The sequence below is a fragment of the Cherax quadricarinatus genome, chromosome 1, assembly GCF_038502225.1.
Source record: "Cherax quadricarinatus isolate ZL_2023a chromosome 1, ASM3850222v1, whole genome shotgun sequence".
In the NCBI taxonomy this organism is placed as follows: domain Eukaryota; kingdom Metazoa; phylum Arthropoda; class Malacostraca; order Decapoda; family Parastacidae; genus Cherax; species Cherax quadricarinatus.
Genome location: NC_091292.1, coordinates 46,517,436 through 46,539,544, shown reverse-complemented (window position 1 = coordinate 46,539,544; position 22,109 = coordinate 46,517,436). Strand labels below are relative to the sequence as shown.

Here is a 22,109-nt window from a genome sequence, read left to right as displayed (position 1 = left end):
TTCTTTCACAGTGGTTGTTTTGCATATATCAAATAAAAATAAGACTGATATATATATATATATATATATATATATATATATATATATATATATATATATATATATATATATATATATATATATATATATATATATATATATATATTTATATATATATATATATATACAGTACTAGTCACGGCATTATGCCTCCCCTCCCCTACACACATACCAAAACACAAGCACATACATACCATGGAAGATTATACTATATATATTTGCACACTTACTGAGGTTTTAATATTTGGTGCTGCGTCCGTTACTCTTAATCGTGTCGCTCAGCCGTGTAGGAACACTTTCGAACAATTTCTTGAGGGTTCGGGGAGGTACATTATTCCATGTCTTATGTGGAGCAGCCTCCAGCAGCGGAAAGGAACTGTTATCCTTGCCCAGTAAACTTCGTTTCACTATTGACCAGAGGTTCTCAGCAGGGTTTAGGTCTGGGGAATTTTTCTGGCCATTCATTAAAGAACTTCAGTTTACAATCCTAAGCCACTGAACTACAGATTTGCTGGTATGACACGGTGCAGTGTCCTGCATAAAAACCGTAGCCCTACACTTGTCCAGCGCCTCAGGTAAATTGTCACACATGAACTCCAGGTAATTACATTGGTTCATATACTGGTTTTTGAGAAGCACAATGAGTTCACCAATACTCTGAGCACTGAAACATCCCCATACCATGAGCGAGTCTTAATGTTTGGTGGTCGCACATGTGTAGCATGTGTTGCAAGTGTCTGCAGTGAAACATGTAGGTGAGCAGTATTTAGATAAGGGTAAAGAGGCATTTGTGGGATTTATGGATTTGGAAAAGAAATATGATAGGGTGGATAGGGTGGCAATGTGGCAGATGTTGCAAATGTATAGAATAGGAGGTAGGTTATTGAAAGTGGTGAAAAGTTTTTACGAGGATAGTGAGGCTCAGGTTAGAGTATGTAGGCGAGAGGGAGATTATTTCCCAGTAAAAAGTAGGTTATTCAGTTTAACACAAATACAATTACATAGATAATCATACATAGTATCATATCATGCTTAGACAGGGATGTGTGATGTCACCATGATTGTTCAATATATTTATAGATGGAGTTGTAAGAGAAGTGAATACTCGGGTGTTGGCAAGAGGTGTGGGGTTAAAAGATAAAGAATCTAACACAGAGTGGGAGTTGTCACCGTTGCACTTTGCTGATGACACTGTGCTGCTGGGGGATTTTGAAGAGAAGTTGCAGAGGTTGGTTTATGAGTTTGGTAGGGTAAGTAAAGGAAGGAAATTAAAAGTGAATATAGGAAGGAGTAACGTTATGAAGATAAGAAAAAAGTTAGGTAACGGAAGATTGGATAGCAGATTGAAGGGAGAGAGTATGAAGGTGGTGAATGTGTTCGGATATTTAGAAGTGGATGTGTCAGCAGATGGGTTTTTGAAGGATGAGGTGAATCATAGAATTAACGAAGGCTAAAAGGTGAGTGGTGCACTGAGGAATCTGTGGAGACATAGAACTTTACCCATGAAAGCAAGGAAGGAAATGTATAAGAGTATAGCTATACCAACGCTCTTGTATAGTTGTGAGGCATGGGTTGTGAATGTTGCAACAAGGAGAAGGCTGGAGGTAGTAGAGATGTCATGTCTGAGGGCAATGTGTGGTGTGAATATAATGCAAAGAATCTGTAATTTAGAGAATAGAAGGAGGTATGGGATTACCAAAACTATTATCGAGAGGGCTAAGGAGGGGTTACTGAGATGGTTTGGACATGTAGTGAGGATGAAAAATAAAGGAATGACTTCAAGAGTGAATAAATCTGCAGTGGAGGGTAGGCGGGGAAGGGGTCGGCCTAGGAAATGTTAGAGGGAGAGGGTAAAGGAGGTTTTGTGTATATTTCGCCTGCTCTTGCGAATTCCTTGCATTGCCAAAATCTCTAGTAAGGATGATGCATGCAGGGGATGATATGAAAAGCTGTAAGCCTTCTCCCTGAAAGCTGGCTGCCTTGGATCAACGTCTAGCGCAAGCTGGACGCCAAGGTATTGTCCAGTGTGGTGAGAATGGTAAGGCACTGCGTACCTTGTTCCAAGGTTCATAGGTTCGAGTTCCTTCGGCCAGAGATCAGCGTTTGTATATATATATATATATATATATATATATATATATATATATATATATATATATATATATATATATATATATATATATATATATAAATATATATATATACACACACACACACACATTTGGAAATATTAGGTATAAAGTGAAAGTATTTTCAATAATAAATATATTGTTTCATAAGATGTAAAGTCGGGCGACGACTCTCTGGAAGAGTGGGAGCTGCAGACACCTTCAGACATCGTTGAAGGATCAGCGCGAGCCTGGGTCACGGCTGTTGGCGACCTTCTTGCTCTGACACTTGAGGTAAACTTCCTGTATCATTTTACTTCTATAACAGTAATATGAAGAACTGAGACACTTATGCAACATATGGGAACCTTTATTGAAGAACGTTTCGCCACACAGTGACTTCATCAGTCCAATACAAAGCAGGAAGGTGTAAGGAGAGAAATTTGAGGTAATCAGTCCCTCAGCCTGGAATCGATGTGTTCAGTCCATCAATCATGTAGGAAGTACAACATAGGGTCAGAGAAGTGGCTTATATACTACAGTCAGGTGAGTTAAAGCAGGAGGAGGTGGGATCACAGTGGAACCATCCTCTAGTGTATATAGGTCTTCGTCCGAAGTTTGTACAAGTGTTGAAGAATTCTTTGTATCAAGATCCCATGATGCTGCAGTGTCTGAGAGTTGCCGGTTTTCAAAACCATTTATCACATCTGTCAGACACCGCAGCATCATGGGATCTTGATAAACAGAATTCTTCAACACTTGTCCAACTTTTGGATGAAGACCTACTTACACTAGTGGATGGTACCACTGTGATCCCGCCTCCTCCTGCTTTAACTTACCTGACTGCAGTATATAAGCCACCTCTCTGGTCCTGTACTGTACTTCCTACAAGATTGATAGACTGAACACATCGATTCCAGGCTGAGGGACTGATTACCTCAAACGTCTCCTCTCCTTATACCTTCCTGCTTTGTATTGTACTGATGAAGTCACTGTGTGGCGAAACGTTTCTTCAATGAAGATTCCCATATGTTGCATAAGTGTCTCAATTCTTCAAGTTGTCGGTTTTCAAAACCATTCAACACATACCAGTAACATGCATGTTTTTTACAATAAGTTTTGTATCGTTTTATGGTTAATCAATAATTTATGCTCTATTAAAATATTTTGTTGCAATTATAACAACTATTATGAACACAGGTAGTAATTAAGCGCCTAAAGCACTTGGCTGTAAATAAAGAAAACAATATATAATGATCAACAGGGCAAACAAAGCAATTGTAGATTTCTTTACCACGTATTCCTTCACCACTTATTTACAATATTTACAAAGTTAACATATTAGTTAACAGTATAATTATGAGACATCCAAGAACCACTCAAAGCAACGAGTGGTTTCGACCATGGTATTCAACAGTCTGCCTCCCAGTAAGGTAGGCAAGAATGACATCACCTGGCTGGGGTAGTATGCTTTCATCTGACTGGTGGGTTGAACGCACAATAAATACAACAGTGGGCCCCAGAACTGCTATACTCTGAACTGCCAGTTGGCACATCAAGAGGGCAACAAACTCGGCTGTTACAAGACTGTCACAAGAATGACTGAAAAAACTTGCCGAAGATACTTGAGTGATAAATATAATATAACATTTGCTGTTTGACTGGCGGGGAGAGTCGTTGTGCCTAGCACCCCTCTACTGTTCATCTAAGCGAGCTACCTAGAGGCAAAATGGCACTCAGTGTGAGATGTCGTGTAAACACGGTGGGAACTGAGCTCCTCTGTGGAGCGATATCACCTACTTCAGTTCAGGTGTTACTCCCTGCAAACATATGTGATGCATATGGCATAAAGGATGACAAATTGTATCGAGTGGCATTAACTGGAGCATACAGAATGTTTGTGAAATTGCTATCCGCTGTGGTGTGCGAGTCGTTAGTTGTCCGTTTTCAAGATGTCAGCATGACTCAAGAAATCGTAATGACACGATTGCAAATAAACCATACCCCAGGCCGGGATTGAACCCGCGGGTTCAATCCCGGCCGGGGGTATGGTTTTTTCAAGATGTCAGTATCGATGTCTCACCAGCAGTGAGGGTGAGGATGATTGACGTCTCGTGTCATTATAAGTGGGTTAAACTACGCAAAGTGCCCTTCGAAGTGGATGAATGAAACAGATATCTGACGTGTATTTGACGATTTTTTTTTATATTTTATTTAAAACCATACAAATAGACAATAGACAAAAGGAAAAACCATAAAGATGACAATATATGAACAATAACTGAAAAACGTTACATTAGATATTGAAACAATAACAAATAACTTAATATAACAAATATGACCACTGTAACCTACATATAAAATCAGATACCGAAGCTTAAAACTGTCCTATACTAGATACATGTGGATAAAATTAACTTTCGTAAAAACATGCAAACCTATATTAACTCTTCCTCAAAATTAATCATCCTTGCTCTTAATTTACACTAGAATAATAAAATACAAGTATACTTTCATTATTTCGTTACAGACTAAATTCCTTCTGCTCTGAACACAGAAAGAAATATAGGATAATTAAACCAATGATGTCAAGAACACATCCAAGCGAAACCTACACCGACCATACAGGTCCATGAGAACTGCACGGTCCGTGCAGCTGCTCGCCCAGGTGTGCACATGTACATTACACATTAGATTTAGCTCAACATTTTTCAATAATGCCATACGTAGAAACATTCTACCCAATTTGCATAATAAAGAGCAGTTTGAATCAAAGAACATTCCACAATTATCATAAATTTACCCTAACCTAAGCCTAGTATTCCATCTGTATTATAAATGTCTAATCAACACGAAAATTTTACCACATACCCCTAACCATATTCGTTTATGTACATGATACAACCTTGTATTACCATAAAGAAAAAAAGAACAATAAAAAAGGAAACCCCACTTTTCACCTTTAAAAATCAGACTTCAATTTACCATTCAGGTACATACATATAAATAATTATATAAAGTATATTGTCAAATTGATCACAATCACTTCCAACGTCAGTTATAATATTACGTCAACTCAACCACGAATAATTCATCCATTCTTACAACTTCAAGGGTTCGTAATTATCTTAAACTACATACATAATATTGCCACCATCTATACAAATTAAAAAGAAAAAAATTCCCAAATATATCAAAACACACTATGGTTCTATTGGCACCAAATTAATTGTGCTTACAAAAATACAATTGTAAATTAAACTGAAACATAAAAGCTATTTTGACATTTACACATTGTATCAAAATCATAAATACTCATAGAAAATATGTATTGAATATCATTGAAAATGTTCATGAGAAAAACCATTAATGGTATATACAAGAAAGTAAACATACATCCATACATATACATATATACATACACATACATATATATATACATACATATATATATATATATATATATATATATATATATATATATATATATATATATATATATATATATATATATATATATATATATATATATATATATATATATATATATATATATATATATATATATATATATATATATATATATATATATATATATATATATATACATATATATACATACACATACACACACATATACATACACATGCATACATATATACACATACACACACATACACATACACATACACATACATACATAGTTATAAGTCGACAATTCCAAATATAACTGTATTGTACTTGAAACACTCTGAACAAATAATGTTAAAATTGCACCCCGGACATACCTCATATAACATTCATAAAACAAATTCATCACGCTACCGCCCATTCTAGGAAACCAGCCCATTTCATCCCCCTTACCTGCCTGTCAACTCCCGTAAACCCCGTAATGTGAAATTCCTATAACCCTCACTTATATCCCTCTCCCATCTCCCCCCATACACCTCCTTATTCCTTCACTTTGTCCTATAAAAAGTTGCTATTAACGCATTCTTTCACACACGTTCGCTCCTCTCATAGCCCAAGACATATTAATATAATCCGTAATTATATACCCTACTGCATTCTCTACCATTTGATTCACCCCACCTATGTCTAAGCTTAAAACCCTCAACACCTGCAATCCCACCCCCCTCCCACTAACCTTATTACCTTACCCAACCACACCCTTATTAGTTCAATACTTTCGCAAAAATACACCATATGGAAAACAGTCTCCAATCCGCCACAAGCCTTGCATATCCCACCCTCCCGTATTCTCTTATGGAATAAAACCATTCCAGACGGTAAGATCCCATGTAAAAATCTATACATAACTTCTCGTACTTTAGGTTTTAAACGCAATTTGTTCAAACGCCCCCAAATATTACGCCAGTCATACATCGGATAAACCCCTTCTACCACCGCTACCACTGCCTTACCATCCACCCCATCAAGGTTTCCCAATTTAATATGTGAAGGATCGCTCATGTTTATGATGACCCGTAACATTGCCTCACCTATTATGAACTCCCTACCCACCCACCACCGTTGCATATCCTGACGTATCTTATGAAGTCCGCCTTCCCTCGCCCCCCCCTCCCGCTTATAACTACGTTTCAAATACACACTCATAATCCTCTTTTCAACAGCTATAAGACCCAGCCCTCCTCGGCCAACCGGGAGTGTGACAACCGCTCTACCTAACCATTCGCTTCCAGTACCCCAAATGAATCTAAAAACGCGCTTTTGTAACCTTTGTATCTCACTACGAAGTATCGGATATATTACTGCTACATGCCGAAGTTTACTATATAATAGGACATTCGTTGTAATCACTCTTTGATGCAAAGTTAAGTGTGCAGCTCGTAAACCACTGATGCGCTTCAGTACACCATCTACAATACGCACTGAATTTATTTGTTGTGCTAACTTGATATCACTTACATATACGACCCCACATATCAGTAATTGGTCCACCTTTTTCCACCTTTCAACTACTTCACATTCCTCACTTAACCCATCCCCAAGATCCATATACTTCGTTTTCTCCTTATTAATTGACATGCCAGAAGCCTTTTCAAAAACATTTACTAACTTTTCCACCCGAGGCAAATCCCTGTTACCACTTACTAAAATCGTTGTCATCAGCATATCCAACAATGCCAGCCCCCCCCCACCCCCACCCCTTTCGTCACCAACCCCATTTGCTGCTAATAAGACCCTAATTCCTCTATAAAAGGGATCCTGTAAACACGCAAAAAATATTTGTGAAAGGGGACAACCTTGACGTAGACCCCTGCTCATCTGAATTTGTTCTCCTAACCTTCCATTTACCTGCACCCGCAAGGATGCATCTTGATACATTAATTTGGCCCATGATATAATTTCCTCTCCAAACCCCTGCCATCTCATAATCTTCCATAACGCTTCCCTTTCTACACTATCATATGCCGCCTCCCAATCTATAGCCAACACCCCCCCCCCTCCCAATTTTACCCTTTCTTCAAAAAAACTTCTAATCAACCCATGCCCGTCATACATAAATCTTCCCGGCACCCCATATTGTCCCTTATCAATCACTTTACCCAGGACCTTTTTTATTCTGTTAGCTAAAATTCTTGCAAAAATCTTATAATCACCACACAATAACGAAATAGCACGATAGTCTTTGACTGTTAATGGCTCTCCTTTAGGCACTAGAACGACCACAGCCATCCTTTGCTGTGCCCCTAAAACCCGATCCCGCTTAAGGATATTGAATAATCTTACCAAAAACCCTTTTAAAACGCTCCAATTTTGAAGATAAAAGTCACAGGGTATCCCATCAATTCATGGTGCCTTACCTAATTGCGCCCCGGATAACGCTTCCCATGTCTCACACTCCGTTATCGGCCCTTCCAAAACGAATCGATCATGCTCTGTCAACTCACACTGCACAAACCTTCCAATTGACTGTAATGCTATTTCGCTTATTCCCACACTTTGCGTTTTCAACTTAACCCAAGCATCAATATACCCACTCATACCCTCAGTCGTCGTCAACACCTGATCCACTTTATACCCTTGCATACCTATCTGAACATTCAACCCCATTAACTCCATTGCCTTGCGACGTCTGTGTTGACTCCGCAACACACATGCCGACGACCGATCTCCCCACAAAACCTCCTCAATCCCACCCTTAAGCCTTTCCTCATCAAACCTCTCATTTTGTAAATTCCGGATATTTTCCTTCAAACTTTCAATTTCAATAACAGGATAATTAGCATTAATTTGTGCATAACATTCGCACAACTGCCCCTCTAAATATTTTTGAAAACAGTATTGTAACTGATTATATCTCGTCCCTCGATTAATATAATATTCCTTAATACGCTTTTTAGCTATCGTTTCCCACCAATTAACCATGGCAACATCCCCTGGTGCTTCTACCACTAAACGATCCCACATATGTCCAAAAGACAAAAGACTATCCTCTTCCTTTAATAACTTTACATTCAATTTCCAAAATGATGGACCCCTCCGAGGCACACCCTCAATATCCACATCTATTACAACTGTTCTATGATCAGAAAAAAACACATCTATCACATTCACCCTCCGCACAGTAACCGCACAAGGCACGTACATTCGGTCCAACCTCGCCTCACAACCTTGTTTAATGAAGGCATGCTCTACCATCCCTCCCCCCCACACACATCCTTTAACCCCACCCCGGTCAATATATCCCCCAATATACCCAAACAACACCCCGCACCTCTAGGCTCCACATCTTTACGACGTATCACGCAATTCCAATCTCCGCCTATTATTGCAACATTCGGTAAACCATGTAAAAAATAGACCAGTACGTCCTGAACAAATTTAGTTTTAATACTCACGTCACACTCAGCCGGGCCATATACACATACTAAACTAATGGGAACCCTGCCCCAGGTTCCATCCACTCTAATTACCCTCCCCTCCCCCCCTTCACTACGCCTTACTATAAACGGGCTAGTTTCCTTTACCAAAATGGCAGCCCCACTTTTCAAACGTGTCGCAAGTTCCATGTACACATTATAACCACTCATATCCAACTCATAACCAGGCCTAAAATTATGTTCCTGTAAGAATACCACATCCACACCAAGTCGCACCAAATACTCATTAAACCACTTAAATTTCCTCTCAGCTCTCAACCCATTAATATTTATAGTAAAACACTTGAATTCAACAAATGGGTTTTCCTTTTGTCCCCGGCATTGACTTTACCCCAGTTCGTTTTGCAACACCTCTGTCCCTCCCCCCTTTATTGGGAATCACCTTTGCAATCCCTTGATCCTTTGGTTCACCATTCCCTCTCTGCTGTACCTCCACCCAAGACTTTTTCCCAGGGCGTTGGGCAGGAGTGAGCACATCATCAGAATCCGATGATGCTGCAGTCCTCTTTCGTGTCCCGCCCTCCACCTGCATTTTGACATCTGAAGCACCGTCCTGATGCACCTCCACCTCTCCTGCATGCACCTTCAATCCTTTAGACTCTCTCGTCGACAAACCGTCATCTCCTGCCATACCATCATTCACAGCCGTCCCCAGAACTAAGCCTGGGTCTTCCACCTGATCTAGGACCGATTCCTCTAACAAGACATCCAACGCCTTTACCAAAGACGCCGCCACTTCTTCACCCATATTAGGTAGTCTCTCCTCAAAAACCTGATGTATGTCCAAAGACTGAGATTCTCCTTGTAGCGTTACAACTGGCGATTCGAGCTCCTTTTCCTTGTCCACCTCCTCACTCCATGACAACCGTTGTTGGAGCGGCGTAGCAAGAGACTGTTCTCGCTCATCGCCTACCTCGCCCACTGGCTGCTGTTGCCGTTGCTGTTGTGCCGGGTACCCACTTCGCTTCCCACACTGCGCCGCGATGGGGTCATATGACCCACATAGCCGACACGTACGTTGTTGCCCCGCATAAGTTACATAGACTTGAGTCCGTAATTCCTTCAACACAACATATGAAGGAATAGGGTGTCGAAGAGTCATTTTAACAGTATATGTACCTTCCAGCGCACCTGCATACGGTCCAGTTGCCCATCTCCCTGCTGTGGCTATGTGAACCGTCCCATAAGTACGCAGTTCACTAATAATATCAAAATCAGTCGCTTCAAAAGGCACATTCCTGATTTTCACCCAAGTGTAATGTCGAGATACATCATGGAGTCGCACCGACACCGCTGTATTAACCGGTATGATGGTCTCCTGATACTTGTCGACCACCGCCTCGTAGACTCGTGCAGACGTCATTTTAACGAAGATTCTTGTCGTTCCATTGAGTGCGACACCACTTATCTCCTCATTTGCTATACCATAGGTATCGCGAATGATCGCTGGTAACAATAAATCCATGTTGGATCCCGTGACAGCACCACGGATCATCTCAATGCAGACAGTGTTGATTCTTCTTCTGCTATTCAGCGCCATGTTGGAGAAAATAAAGTTTCCACCAACCAACGCTAGGGGCAGCTGAATCAGGTAAACTGCGCAAAAACAAACTCAAACAGGAGCGTCTGCGCAGCTCGTCCACACAGCTCGGAAGCGATGAGGACAATGACGTTTTCAAGATGTCAGTATCGATGTCTCACCAGCAGTGAGGGTGAGGATGATTGACGTCTCGTGTCATTATAAGTGGGTTAAACTACGCAAAGTGCCCTTCGAAGTGGATGAAACAGATATCTGACGTGTATTTGACGAATATGGGATGTCTTTATGGCCCAACAAGGCAAGTGGGTGGCTGGTGCCTACGTGGGTGTCCTGGAAGGCACCTTTACACTAAAAATGACATTGTGTCACCCTATACTCTCATATGTATGCCTTGAGGACTTTAAAACACAGGTCATAGTTTTGTATGCAGGGCAGAGTTTTACCTACTGCCTGTGTGGGGCCAATGACCACATGGCCACCAAGTGCAGGAAACAGAGACGGGCGCCTGGACTGACAGGAGGAGAAGCACATGTTTTCGAGCATGAGGTGACTGATGGGGGACGACGGCACGATGAAGGGCATGGTCGTCAGTCAAGCAAGGAGGTGGAGGCTACACACATTGAGTTGGGGAGGGCATGGAGCTCCAAGAGTCCAATGGCACAATGACATTACAGACGGCGACGGGGAAGGCGCAGATGTGATGGCTATCAAGGCAGAGCTGGTGATAGTACTGCAAGTCATGTTACAGCCTGCAGAGGAGGAGGGTCCCACCGAGGAAGTTGCTGGTGATGAGTTGGAGGACGTGGTGAGCAAGCAGAAGGAGAACCATAAGGGGCCTGGGACTGACTGTGCAGTTGTGACATCGGAACATGAGGAGGACTACCCGACGGTGGAGGTGGAGGTCCATTGTGTGGCCTCCCAGAACACTGACATGGAGGAGGAGATCGCGTCGGATTCGGACGATGTTCTGACACCGGCGCAATGGACCAGGAAGAAGGCATGGGTGGATTGGGTCCACCGTGGCACCCAGGGCAGGCAAGACTAGCAGGTGGTTGGGGGGTTGGCATGGAGAGTGGTGCACATGGCAAAGGTGGTACCCCAGGTCCTGGTGGGACTGGGAAGAGTGTTTAGGGGTGGCGAGGATGGAAACATTAAGCCTGCCTCAGGTGTATGACTGTCGATATCAATGAATTGTGTGATGGCATGAAGCATGAGTGGTTTAGAGTGTTTTTGATAAATTAGACACATGTGCAACTCTTGGGTATCTTTATTGAGGAAACGTATCGCCACACAGTGGCTTCATCAGTCCATACAAAGGAGAAATGTAAAGAACAGGAGGAGAATGAGGTAATCAGTCCCTCAACCTTGAGACGATGTGGTCAGTCCATCAATCAAAATTGATAGACTGACCCCCTCGTCTCAAGGTTGATGGACTGATTACCTCATTCTCCTCCCGTTCTTCACGTTTCTCCTTTGTATGAGCTGATGAAGCCACTGTGTGGCGAAACGTTTCCTCAATAAAGATACCCAAGAGTTGAAGATGTATCTAATTTATCAACGTGTTGGTTCTCTGAACCATTCATCTACAATCCATAGAGTGTTCTTGTACAAATGTAATGTGGATGTAGCTTTTGTACAAGAGCACAACTTCAAGGTTGGCCGTGTGTTGGTGGTGGACGGATATGAGGCATTTGTATTGCCGTCTGATCGCTTGAAAGGGGGAGTGGAGATCTTGATCTGGGAGGCGAGCCCATTTGTTTTGCATAGGAGTGAAGGAGGAGGTGAAAGGAGGGACTTGCATGTGCATGGGTGGTGGATGGGTTCGCTGTGTCGTTTGTATGTGTGTATGTGCTGGCAGTAAGTGATGTGTGTGTGTGAAAACGGCATTTGTGCATGAGAAACTTTTGTATTTCCTGCACACGTTGCTGTCGGTGGCAATTGTGGGTGGAGATTGGAACTGTGTCATCAGCAGGGCAGATGTGGAGCCCAAGAGTGGTGGGTTATTTTTCTACAGTCTTAGGGGACCGTTCTAGGGATATGCATTTAAGGGATGTGTTTGGGGGAGGGTTGTGGGAGGTGGCACATACTTTAGTGAGGCAGGGATATGCAGCATGTTTGGACAGAATGCATATATTGTGGAGGGTAATTGTCGAGCCTCTTCACACTGTTGAGTCGGCATATTCGGATCATCATGCAGTAGTGGTGGAGGTGGAGTTGGCGTCTATGGTGCATAGGCATAGAGGTTATTGGAAATTGAACATGAGAGTTCTAAAGGATGAGGAGAGGTTGGAAGGTTTTGCAGCATTATGGGAGCAGCTTCGTGTGGAGGGGAGGGACGTGGAGGATGTGGTGGGTTGGTGGGACGGTGTGGCAAAAGCGAGGAGTCATCAATTTTACATGTGGGAAGGTAGCGAGTTAATCAATTGAAGTATGGCCTAACCAATTATTTAGAGGACAGGTTAAGGGGTTGTTATGGGCTGGGGGAAGTGGGGAGGACTTATACAGTGGAGGAAATTGACATGTTAAAGGGGATGATACGGGAGTTGCAGGAGGAGTGTTTTGCAGTGGTGCAGGTGCAGGTGGGGGTGGAGGAGGTTTTATGGGGAGACCCGGCCGTCGGCATGCGTGCTGCAAAGCCAGAAGCTGCAGCAGCAGGTCACTATCCCTGCTTAGAAGTCCACTCTCCGGTAGGGGGATATCAAGTGGGTCAGGTATTAAGGGCTACAATGGGCATGAGTGTGTATGCGGATAGATGGTACAAGGAGTATTCGAAAACTTGTAGGGTGGAGGGGAAGGATTTAGTATAAGTGTGTGGGTGTGTGTTGTGTCAACTGAGGAGGAGTGATAGAGAGGCACTAGGAGAGGGCCATGGAAGAGGAAATATAGAGGGCGCTAATAGAGATGAGCAAGGAAAAGGTGCCGGGTATCGATGGTCTACCATGTGAATTTTACGTACACCACTGGGGGCTACTGAGGGGATTTCTGGTTTGGTTGATGAATTCATTGAAGGAGGAGGGTAAGTTGGGTGAGATGCAGGCATCGGCGGTGGTGGTGTTAGTCCTGAAGGGGAAGCAGCTGTGTACTCTTCGGGACTACCGAGCCATTTCGTTGCTGTGCACTGATTACAAGTTTGCGAAGGCATTGGGGAACAGGCTCAAATGCATCATGGGAAGGGTGGTGTCTGAGAGTCAGTTTCGATTGCCAGGCAGGTCGATGGTCATGAGGCACAGGATCCTTAAGAGATTCATGAAAGAACTGGATTGGAGGCGGGGTGGAGGGTTGTTGGTGTTGTATTGGCAGGGGGCCTATGATAGAGTGGAAAGGGGGCTTCATGGAGTATCCTCATCCGACAGGGTTTCAGGGAGGAAATCATGGGGTGGATAGAAACGTTATACCGGGGAGTGCAGGTGCAGATCAACAGATGCGTGAGAGGGCGGTTGTCATGGAGCGGGATGTTTGGCAGGGTTGTCCAATGTCACAACTCTTGTTTGCATGTGTACAGGAATCCTCTTACAGGATAGTGGAGGATCATATATGCAAAGGGGGAAGGGTAGGTGAAGAGCAGCACTGGCCTGGTTTGGTGGGATATGTTGATGACAACTGGTCTGGTGAGGGAGGAGACACAGTTGGGGGAATTAGAAGAGGCTGTGAACATGTTTGGGGGCACTATGGGTATGAAAGTGAACTTGGAGAAATCAATGATCATGGGGCTGGGGGTTTGGTCAGGGAGAGTTGATTGGGGATCTGACGTCATGCAATGGCAGGCTGGAAGTTTAAAAAATTGTGGTGTCATCTACAGGGCTGACCTGGGAGCAGCGAGAGAGGCGAACTCGAATCAGATGGTGGAAAGGGTGCAGCAATGCTTAGGGGCACTGTGACCTTACCACTTAACCCTCATACAAAGGTCTATCATGATAAATGTCTTATTATATAGTAAAGTCTGGTATGCAGCAGCAGTTTCTCTGTTAGACGGTGATTACGAGTATTCTTAGGAGGGTGTTCAAATTCCTGTGGGGTTCGATGTGTGATTGGTTGCGTAGAGAGGTAGTGACATTATTAGTGTGTCAGGGAGGGTTGGGTTTGTTAGACCTGACATGGCACATAAAATATGTGTTTATGAAGAGGGAGGTTTGTGTGTAGGAGGGTTGCATGGGGGGCAGCTGGATAGAGTACATGATCGACTGAGGCGCTTGTATGGGGGAGCGGAGTTGCCGGAGTGTGAGACAGCATTACGTGCTCAGGAACCTGGGAAAGTCAAGGTAGGAATTTTATGTAGAATGATAGTAGGTAGGGTAGTGGTGCCGGTGGAGTGGATTTTCTCCATGTACACATGGGGAGACATATGGCACCGATTTAGCAAGTTGTGGTTACGACCCAGGGCACGTGAGGTCATGTATCGATTCCTGTATGTCATTTTGCCGTCGGGAACGGTACTCGGGAATAGATGGGTCATGGAGGGAAAGAGGGACATATGGTATATGTGGAAGGGAGGAGACAATGTATCATGTGGTATATTTTTGCAAAGGTTTAGGGGGAATTAGGGGATCGATGAGTAGGGTGGCAACGAGAGTAGGGGGAAGGGGGGTGACAGTGCTGCGAGTGCTTAGTCTCGATGTTGGGGGGGGTGGATGAGGGGTGCCGCCAGGGCTTTGGCATATATAATGGTGGATTATGTATACATTTCATGGGAAATGAGGGGAGGGGGGTTTAGGAGGTGAGGAGGCAAGTATTAGCGGCAATGTTCTGTCGAATATTTGGTCGTAATAGGGACATTTATTGGAAAAGGTGGGGGCAGCATTTCCAGAGAGTATTTATTTGCCAGTAGAGGATTTATTTGCCTTGTGAAACAGGGGTGTAGAGTGCAAGGGAGCGTGTCTGTTGACGAATATGGGGGAGGGGGATGTCAGGGGATGCAACGGGTTGGCCTTCTAAATCCCATCCCTGGCAACACCCCCCCCCCCCCCCGTCCATTCTTCATAGATCTTAACTCACTCCCTGTTCAGAACATCCACACTTACTACTGTGCAATCTATATCTACAGGACCTTAAATTCCAATATTACCTTGACCTAAAACGCTTTCTTGATAGTTGTGACAGGATCCACAGGCATAACACCAGACACAAACATCTCTATGACATTCCCCGTGTCCGACTAAACCTTTACAAAAATTCAATGTATTTCAAAGGACCTAAAATCTGGAACACCCTACCTGAAAACTCTAGAACTGCAGACACACTCATCACTTTCAAAACTACAATTAGAAAACATCTTATCTCCCTGATCCACCCCGAAAACTAACTACATGATAACCACCTGGTGGTTCACAATTACACTCACTCACCCACTGACTATAAACACAGAAATACTAATCTTAATCTTAAAATAATGAATCCTAACTAGTCATAAGTTTGCCTATGATATTCCAATATAGACACTTTGTATTATGCTAAAACAAAAGCATTCACATTGCTAAACTCACAAATTATAATGTAGTCATTTAGCCTTAATACCATAATCATTGTGCTCATCGCTATTGTGCCGCGTGGACGGGCTGCGCAGCGGCTCCTGATTCAACTGGTTTACTGTGCAGTTTTCCTGTTTTGTGCATACAACATGGCGGATCGCATTGGACGCCGGGTGAGCACTGTTTGTGTGGAATTGGTGCGAGGAACGCTTACAGGAACAACAATGCAGGTGCTACTGCCTGCGATCATCAGTGAGGTATATGGAATACCGACCGAAGAATTATATAGAGTGGCAGTAAATGGTGTGTCGAGAATTTTCATCAAATTTAAGGACGCAGGTTTCTACGCAAGCATAGTCAACAAATATCAAGAGAAAAGGCTAGCAGTGAACACTATGGTGGAAGTCTGCTTACATGATGTGTCCAGCTATGTGACGTGGGTGAAAGTACGAAACGTGCCTTTTGAGGCGACAGAGAATGATGTGATGGCGGTGTTTAGCAGCTATGGAAAAATCCACTCAGCAGTGATGGGGGTGTGGCAAAATGGACCTTATGAGGGGCTACCTGAAGGATCATTTACGCTGAAAATGACGTTGAGGCAGCCAATACCATCATACGTATTTATGGAGGTCTTTCGGACGCAGGTCTACGTGTACTACTCAGGGCAGCGGAAGACTTGCAGATTATGTGGTTCTTTTGAACATATGGCGGCCCAATGCTATAAAAAAGCTGGACGGAGGGAACAGGTACCAGTGATCTTACATCAGAGGAATGCTATGGGGGCTTCGGAGGAAGGAGTAAGGTCAAACAAGAATCCTTGCTGATGGAGTGAAGAAGTGGATAGGACTGAGGCGGATATGGAGGAAAGCGGAACACTAACAGTAGATAAGGGACAGACGACATCTACGTCTGATGAGGAAGGTACGGGCCAACAGGATGGCTTGCTGGAGGAAGTACTTAGTACCTTTTTACATGACTTTGAGGAGGGACAGGAGGTAGACGGATGTAACCTGGTGCAGGCGACAGTGCAGCACGATCAGGTGGATAGGAATACTATGTGCACTAATGTTAATGTGCACAACGTTGTGGCAGAGGTTCATAGGGCAGAAAAGACAGGTGGCGAGGTGAGTTCTCGTCAGAGAACTGCAGGAACGTCTGAGATGGACGATGTTCTTACTCCAGGACAAAGAACAGGAGCAAAATCTTGGAGAAAGGATGTATGTCATAAGGGGAAAGAGGGAAGGGGTAATGAAGGGTTTTATGGTTCTAGGGATAACGAAGGGATAGGGGGGGGGGGTGAATAAGCAAGCTGTCAAGAAAGACGCAATACAGCAGGACGGCATAGGAGGGTGTGTGCCACGACGAAAGGGTAAACCACCACTTTTAAAATAATTCAAGATAGTAACTGTAAATGTAAATGGATTGAGAATGAAGTGAAACGAGTATGGATGGAATGGTTTTTGAGGAGATATAATGTAGATGTATGCTTTATACAAGAACATAATCATAAGATAGGCTTTGCTTTGGCATTAAAAGGTTATAAATTGTATGTAAGTGGGTCTGTTAGGTTAAAAGGGGGAGTGGCAGTGGCTGTGAAGGAAAATAGTCCCTTAGGTATTATAAAGTGGGAAGAAGAGGGGGGGAGGGTAGTGAGGGTGGATGGTGAGTGGGGTACATCTCGAGTATGTTTCATTGGGGTTTATATGCCAGCAGAGAATATAATCAAAGTAAAAGAGGATTTTGTGAGAGACTTTTTGGTGTAATTTTTAAGGGGCTTACCTCTAGTCACTGTAATTGGGGGGGGGGGGGGGGACTGGAACTGTGTTATAAGGGGGGGGGACATGGAGCCAAGGGGGGCGGGTTGTGTATTACGGTCGTTACGCAATGTTTTACAGGATGCAGGGGTGAGGGATGTGGAGGGGAGTGGGGCTTGGAGAGTGGATTTCACTTTTGTTAGGAGAGATTATTCAGCGAGGTTAGATAGGATTTATATAACGGGAGCAGTTAGTGTAGGAGGGGTAAAAACAGTGGATGTAGGGTTTTCGGATCATAGGGCAGTTTTGGTAGAGCTGGATTGGGAGGGAGTGGTAAAAATATATTCAAGTTTCTGGAAGTTAAATGCGAGGTTGGTAAGGAGTGAGATGGTGAATGAAGAGTTTAGAGACTGGTAGAGACAATTGTGGAGGGCAAGGGATGGGGTAGGGAGTATTTTGGATTGGTGGGAAAATGAGGCTAAACCTGGTATCGCTGGGTTTTATAAATATAAAGGAAGGGAGGAGGCGAGGTGGAGGTATGGTTTACAGAATTATTTGGAGCAGCAGCTCAATGAGTGTTATGTAAGAGAGGAGGGGAAGTCTTTTGAAGAAATATCAGGGCTAAGAGAGAGACTAAGGGAAATACATAATGAAAGATTTGATGAATTAAGAGTAAGGGCAGGTATGGATGCCGTGCTATAGGGAGACAAACCGTCGGGTAGTGTGTTAAAAAGTTTTCGCGTTAGACAACAGGAGTCCACTATAATACTTTTAGAGGTTAGTGACGATTTAGAAGGTTATACTGAGGGGCAAATGTTGGTGACAACTGAGGGAATAAGTAATTATGCGGATTTTTGGTTTAAAAGGAAATGGGAAAAGGGTAACGAGGGGATAGTTAATAAAGAAAGAGGAGGGGTGAAGGCCTTGGGGAAAGGTGGGGAGGACAGAGGGGGATTGGAGGGAATAATAAGTATGGAAGAAGTGAAAGAGGCGGTGTTCAATTTAAGTAAGGGGAAAGCACCAGGAATCGATGGGATTTCCAATGATTTTTATAGAGTGCATTGGGAAACCATAAATGATTGTTTGGTTCAGGTATTGAATAGTATGCTGAAGGAAGGGAAATTGGGAATGTCACAAAGGGCGGGTGTGGTCGTGCTTGTAAAGAAAAAGAGGGAGGGGAGAACACTGAGCACGTACAGGGCCATATCTTTAATGTGTACGGATTATAAGATTTTTGCGAAGATTCTAGGGAACAGGATGAAGAGGGTGATAGGTGGTATTGTGCACAAGGGTCAGTTGGGGATTCCGGGTCGTAGTATGAGGGATGGACATAGTCGTATTAGGGAATTTTTGCAGGGTTGTAAGGGAGGTGGAATTTTGGGCATTGATTGGGAGAATGCTTATGACGGTGTGAATAGGGAGTAAATGGTTGACACTTTAAGGCTTATGGGTTTTGGGGAGGGAATAATAAAATGGGTGAAGACCTTGTATGCAGAAGACATGATTCAGGTGCAAATTAATGGTAGGTTGGGTAGCGTGTTGAAAATGGAGAAAGGTTTGAGACAGGGGTGTCCAATGTCTCAAATTCTGTTTGCATGTATGCAACACCCATTTTATGGAATGGTTGAGGAAGCAACAACATTACAGGAGGAGGGTAAAGGGTTCACAGAGGTAGTTGGTTATGTAGATGACACAACAATACTGATCAATGATGTCGAAGGTTTGAGAAAGGTGGAGAGAGTAATGAGGTTTTTTGGAGAGGCGTCAGGCATGCGTGTCAACAGAGCAAAATCGAAATTATTAGAGATAGGAGATTGGGTGGGGGGTAGAATGGGGATGGAGTTTGGATGGGATGTAACTGAACAGCTGAAAATTTGTGGGATTATCTATATGGCAGATGAGAAAGTGGCTAGACGGAGGAATTCGGAATTGGTGGGAGAGAAAGTTGTACAACGGATTAGGAACCCAAGAGCGAAGGATGTTACTTTAATGCAGAGGGCAATAATAACAAATTCATTGGTTTATAGTGAAGTGTGGAACGTGGAAGTGGTGTATCCTTTACGGGAACAGGAGATAATGGAGATACAGAGAAGGGTGCTTCGTTATATATGGGGTTTTGGACGTGCATGGCTAAGTAAAGAGGTAGTTATGACGAATGTGTGAAAAGGGGGAGTAGGGCTTTTGATGCTAGGGCCGAGGGTAAAGGCCATGTATGTTAAACAGAGGTACGTAAGGGATGGGGAGGGTAAAAGGAGTGAGGGTTGGGAGGGTGATGGGGGATGTACGAAGATGGTGGGGAGGAAAGGACTTAATGGAATGTGAAAATATGCTAAGGGTTATGTTAGTAATAGGTGAGGTAACAAACCTTAAGGTGGGAAGGTTAGTAGAGATGAGTAGGAAACCAGAAGTCATGCAAGGGGTGGCGGTATACCCTTTGTATGATTGGGGTACGATTTGGCATGATTTCAGGAAGCTTAGATTAATGCCGAGGGTAAGTTTATAGGTTTGTAATGGGAATTTTAGCGACAAAGCAGGCTTTGTGTGTGATGGGTTTGGTAAAGGAGGCGAAATGCGAACATTGTGAGGAATCGGAAACAGCTTTTCATGCCGTATACTTTTGTAGGGAGTTGGGGTAGGTAAGGGTGTGGCTGGCTAAAGTCTTCACGTTAATGGGTGGAGGCAATGTAGAGCTCCTGCGTGCCCTAACATTAGAGGTAAGGGGGGTGTCTGAGGTTGTAAAGAGAGCCATTCTGTACATTGTGACAGATTTCTTGTATTATTCCTGGGGATTGAAGGAAAAGGGTGGGGGGATTAGGGTAAGGGCAATTGTAGCAGCAGTTTATCGCACAGTCTGTAGAAATAAACTCATTTATGGTAAAAGGTGGGCAACTGCGTTCCCGGAGGCATATAGAAATATAACGGTAAAGGGACTCAGTAATTTGGCTACTTAAGTACTAAGGGACCATTTTCCTTTTATAGAGCGTATGACCATACTGAAGGATATGTAAATGTGGAAGGATTGTTAGGAGAATAGTATGGGAGGGGATGACATGTCAGATGTGGTGTAATTGGAGAGTTTTCTGGTGAGTGAATGTTTTAGTTTAGCCATGTGTTCAAAAACAACAGGTCATTGATGATCATAGTTTTATTAAGGTAAATGAGCTTTGTGAGACAACTACAAGAGGGAGCAATCAAAGCATTTTTAACATTTTGGTATAAAAAAGTGCTGAAAGAAAGGGAAGTGGTGTATGTGGTATGATCAGGTGTTAATACAGTTAAGAGGAATTTTAATTGTGTCAGTTTATTTTGTAGTTTAGTTAGCACATATCATGTGTAAATGTTAGGGATCATCAGAAATCTTCCATTTACAATGGATTTTTGTTACTGGAGCAGATTAAGAAAATGTGGTGGCAGTATGATGATGTGGAACCAACTGTTAAGAAGTATGTGATAACTGATGAAATGTTACTTGTAGAGTGTGCTGTTATAACTTGTGGTGGGTAGGGATAGGGTAGTGTAACCTTATTGGTTACTAACAGAACAACATCTTTGTTGGTAGTTATGGCTAGGGTGGGGTAATGTAATTGTGATAGTGTATATAGACAATGTTAAGGCATTTGTAAGTTGGTATGAAGATACTAACATGGTTTGGAAAAACAACTGTCTTAAAATAAAGTTATACTTCATGAATTTGTTAATTGGTTGAGTTTTCACATCATGTATATGTATATTGGGGAAAAGTGTGTTTAGTTGCTTGCTATGTTAGGGAGAAAGTGGTTGTGCCAATATTGTGTGGCGGCAGCAAGGGTTTCCTCATCCTGCATATTGCAGGTTTTGAGTGCGTGTAATCAGAGTGTATAGTTTAGTGTCCTCTGGATTGGGATAGATTATGTTGATGTTGTATTGTGTATAAATTTTGATGTTGGGCCATATGTTGGACGACATTTGGACGTTTGTGTACGTATTGTGTATTCTGTAAGTTTTTGTATAAATTATAACAATAAATGTAGTTGGGATAGTGCATATAGACAATGCTAAGACTTTTGTTAGTTGGTATGTAAATTATCAAATGGTTGGGCAACAACTGTCTTACAAGAACATGATACTTTATGATTTAGTTTATATTGAGTTTTCATATCGTGTATCTATATATATTGGGGGAAAAGTGTTTTTTTAGTTGCAAACTAAGTTAAGGGGAAGGTGGTTGTGCCACTATTGTGTGGCAGCAAGGGTGCCTCATCCTGCACTTCGCAGGTTTTGAGGGAGTGTTAACAGTGTGTATGGGTTTAGTGTTC

At 42.9% G+C, this 22,109-nt stretch overlaps 1 protein-coding gene across 1 annotated transcript in view; it reads left to right on the top strand.

The window, feature by feature from the left end:
* Positions 1-22,109, top strand: part of LOC128685334 (pregnancy zone protein) — a 446,170-nt gene that overhangs the window by 378,357 nt on the left and 45,704 nt on the right. Inside the window, 1 exon segment of the mRNA XM_070082123.1 lies at positions 2,320-2,441. Coding sequence (XP_069938224.1) covers positions 2,320-2,441 — 122 coding nt within the window.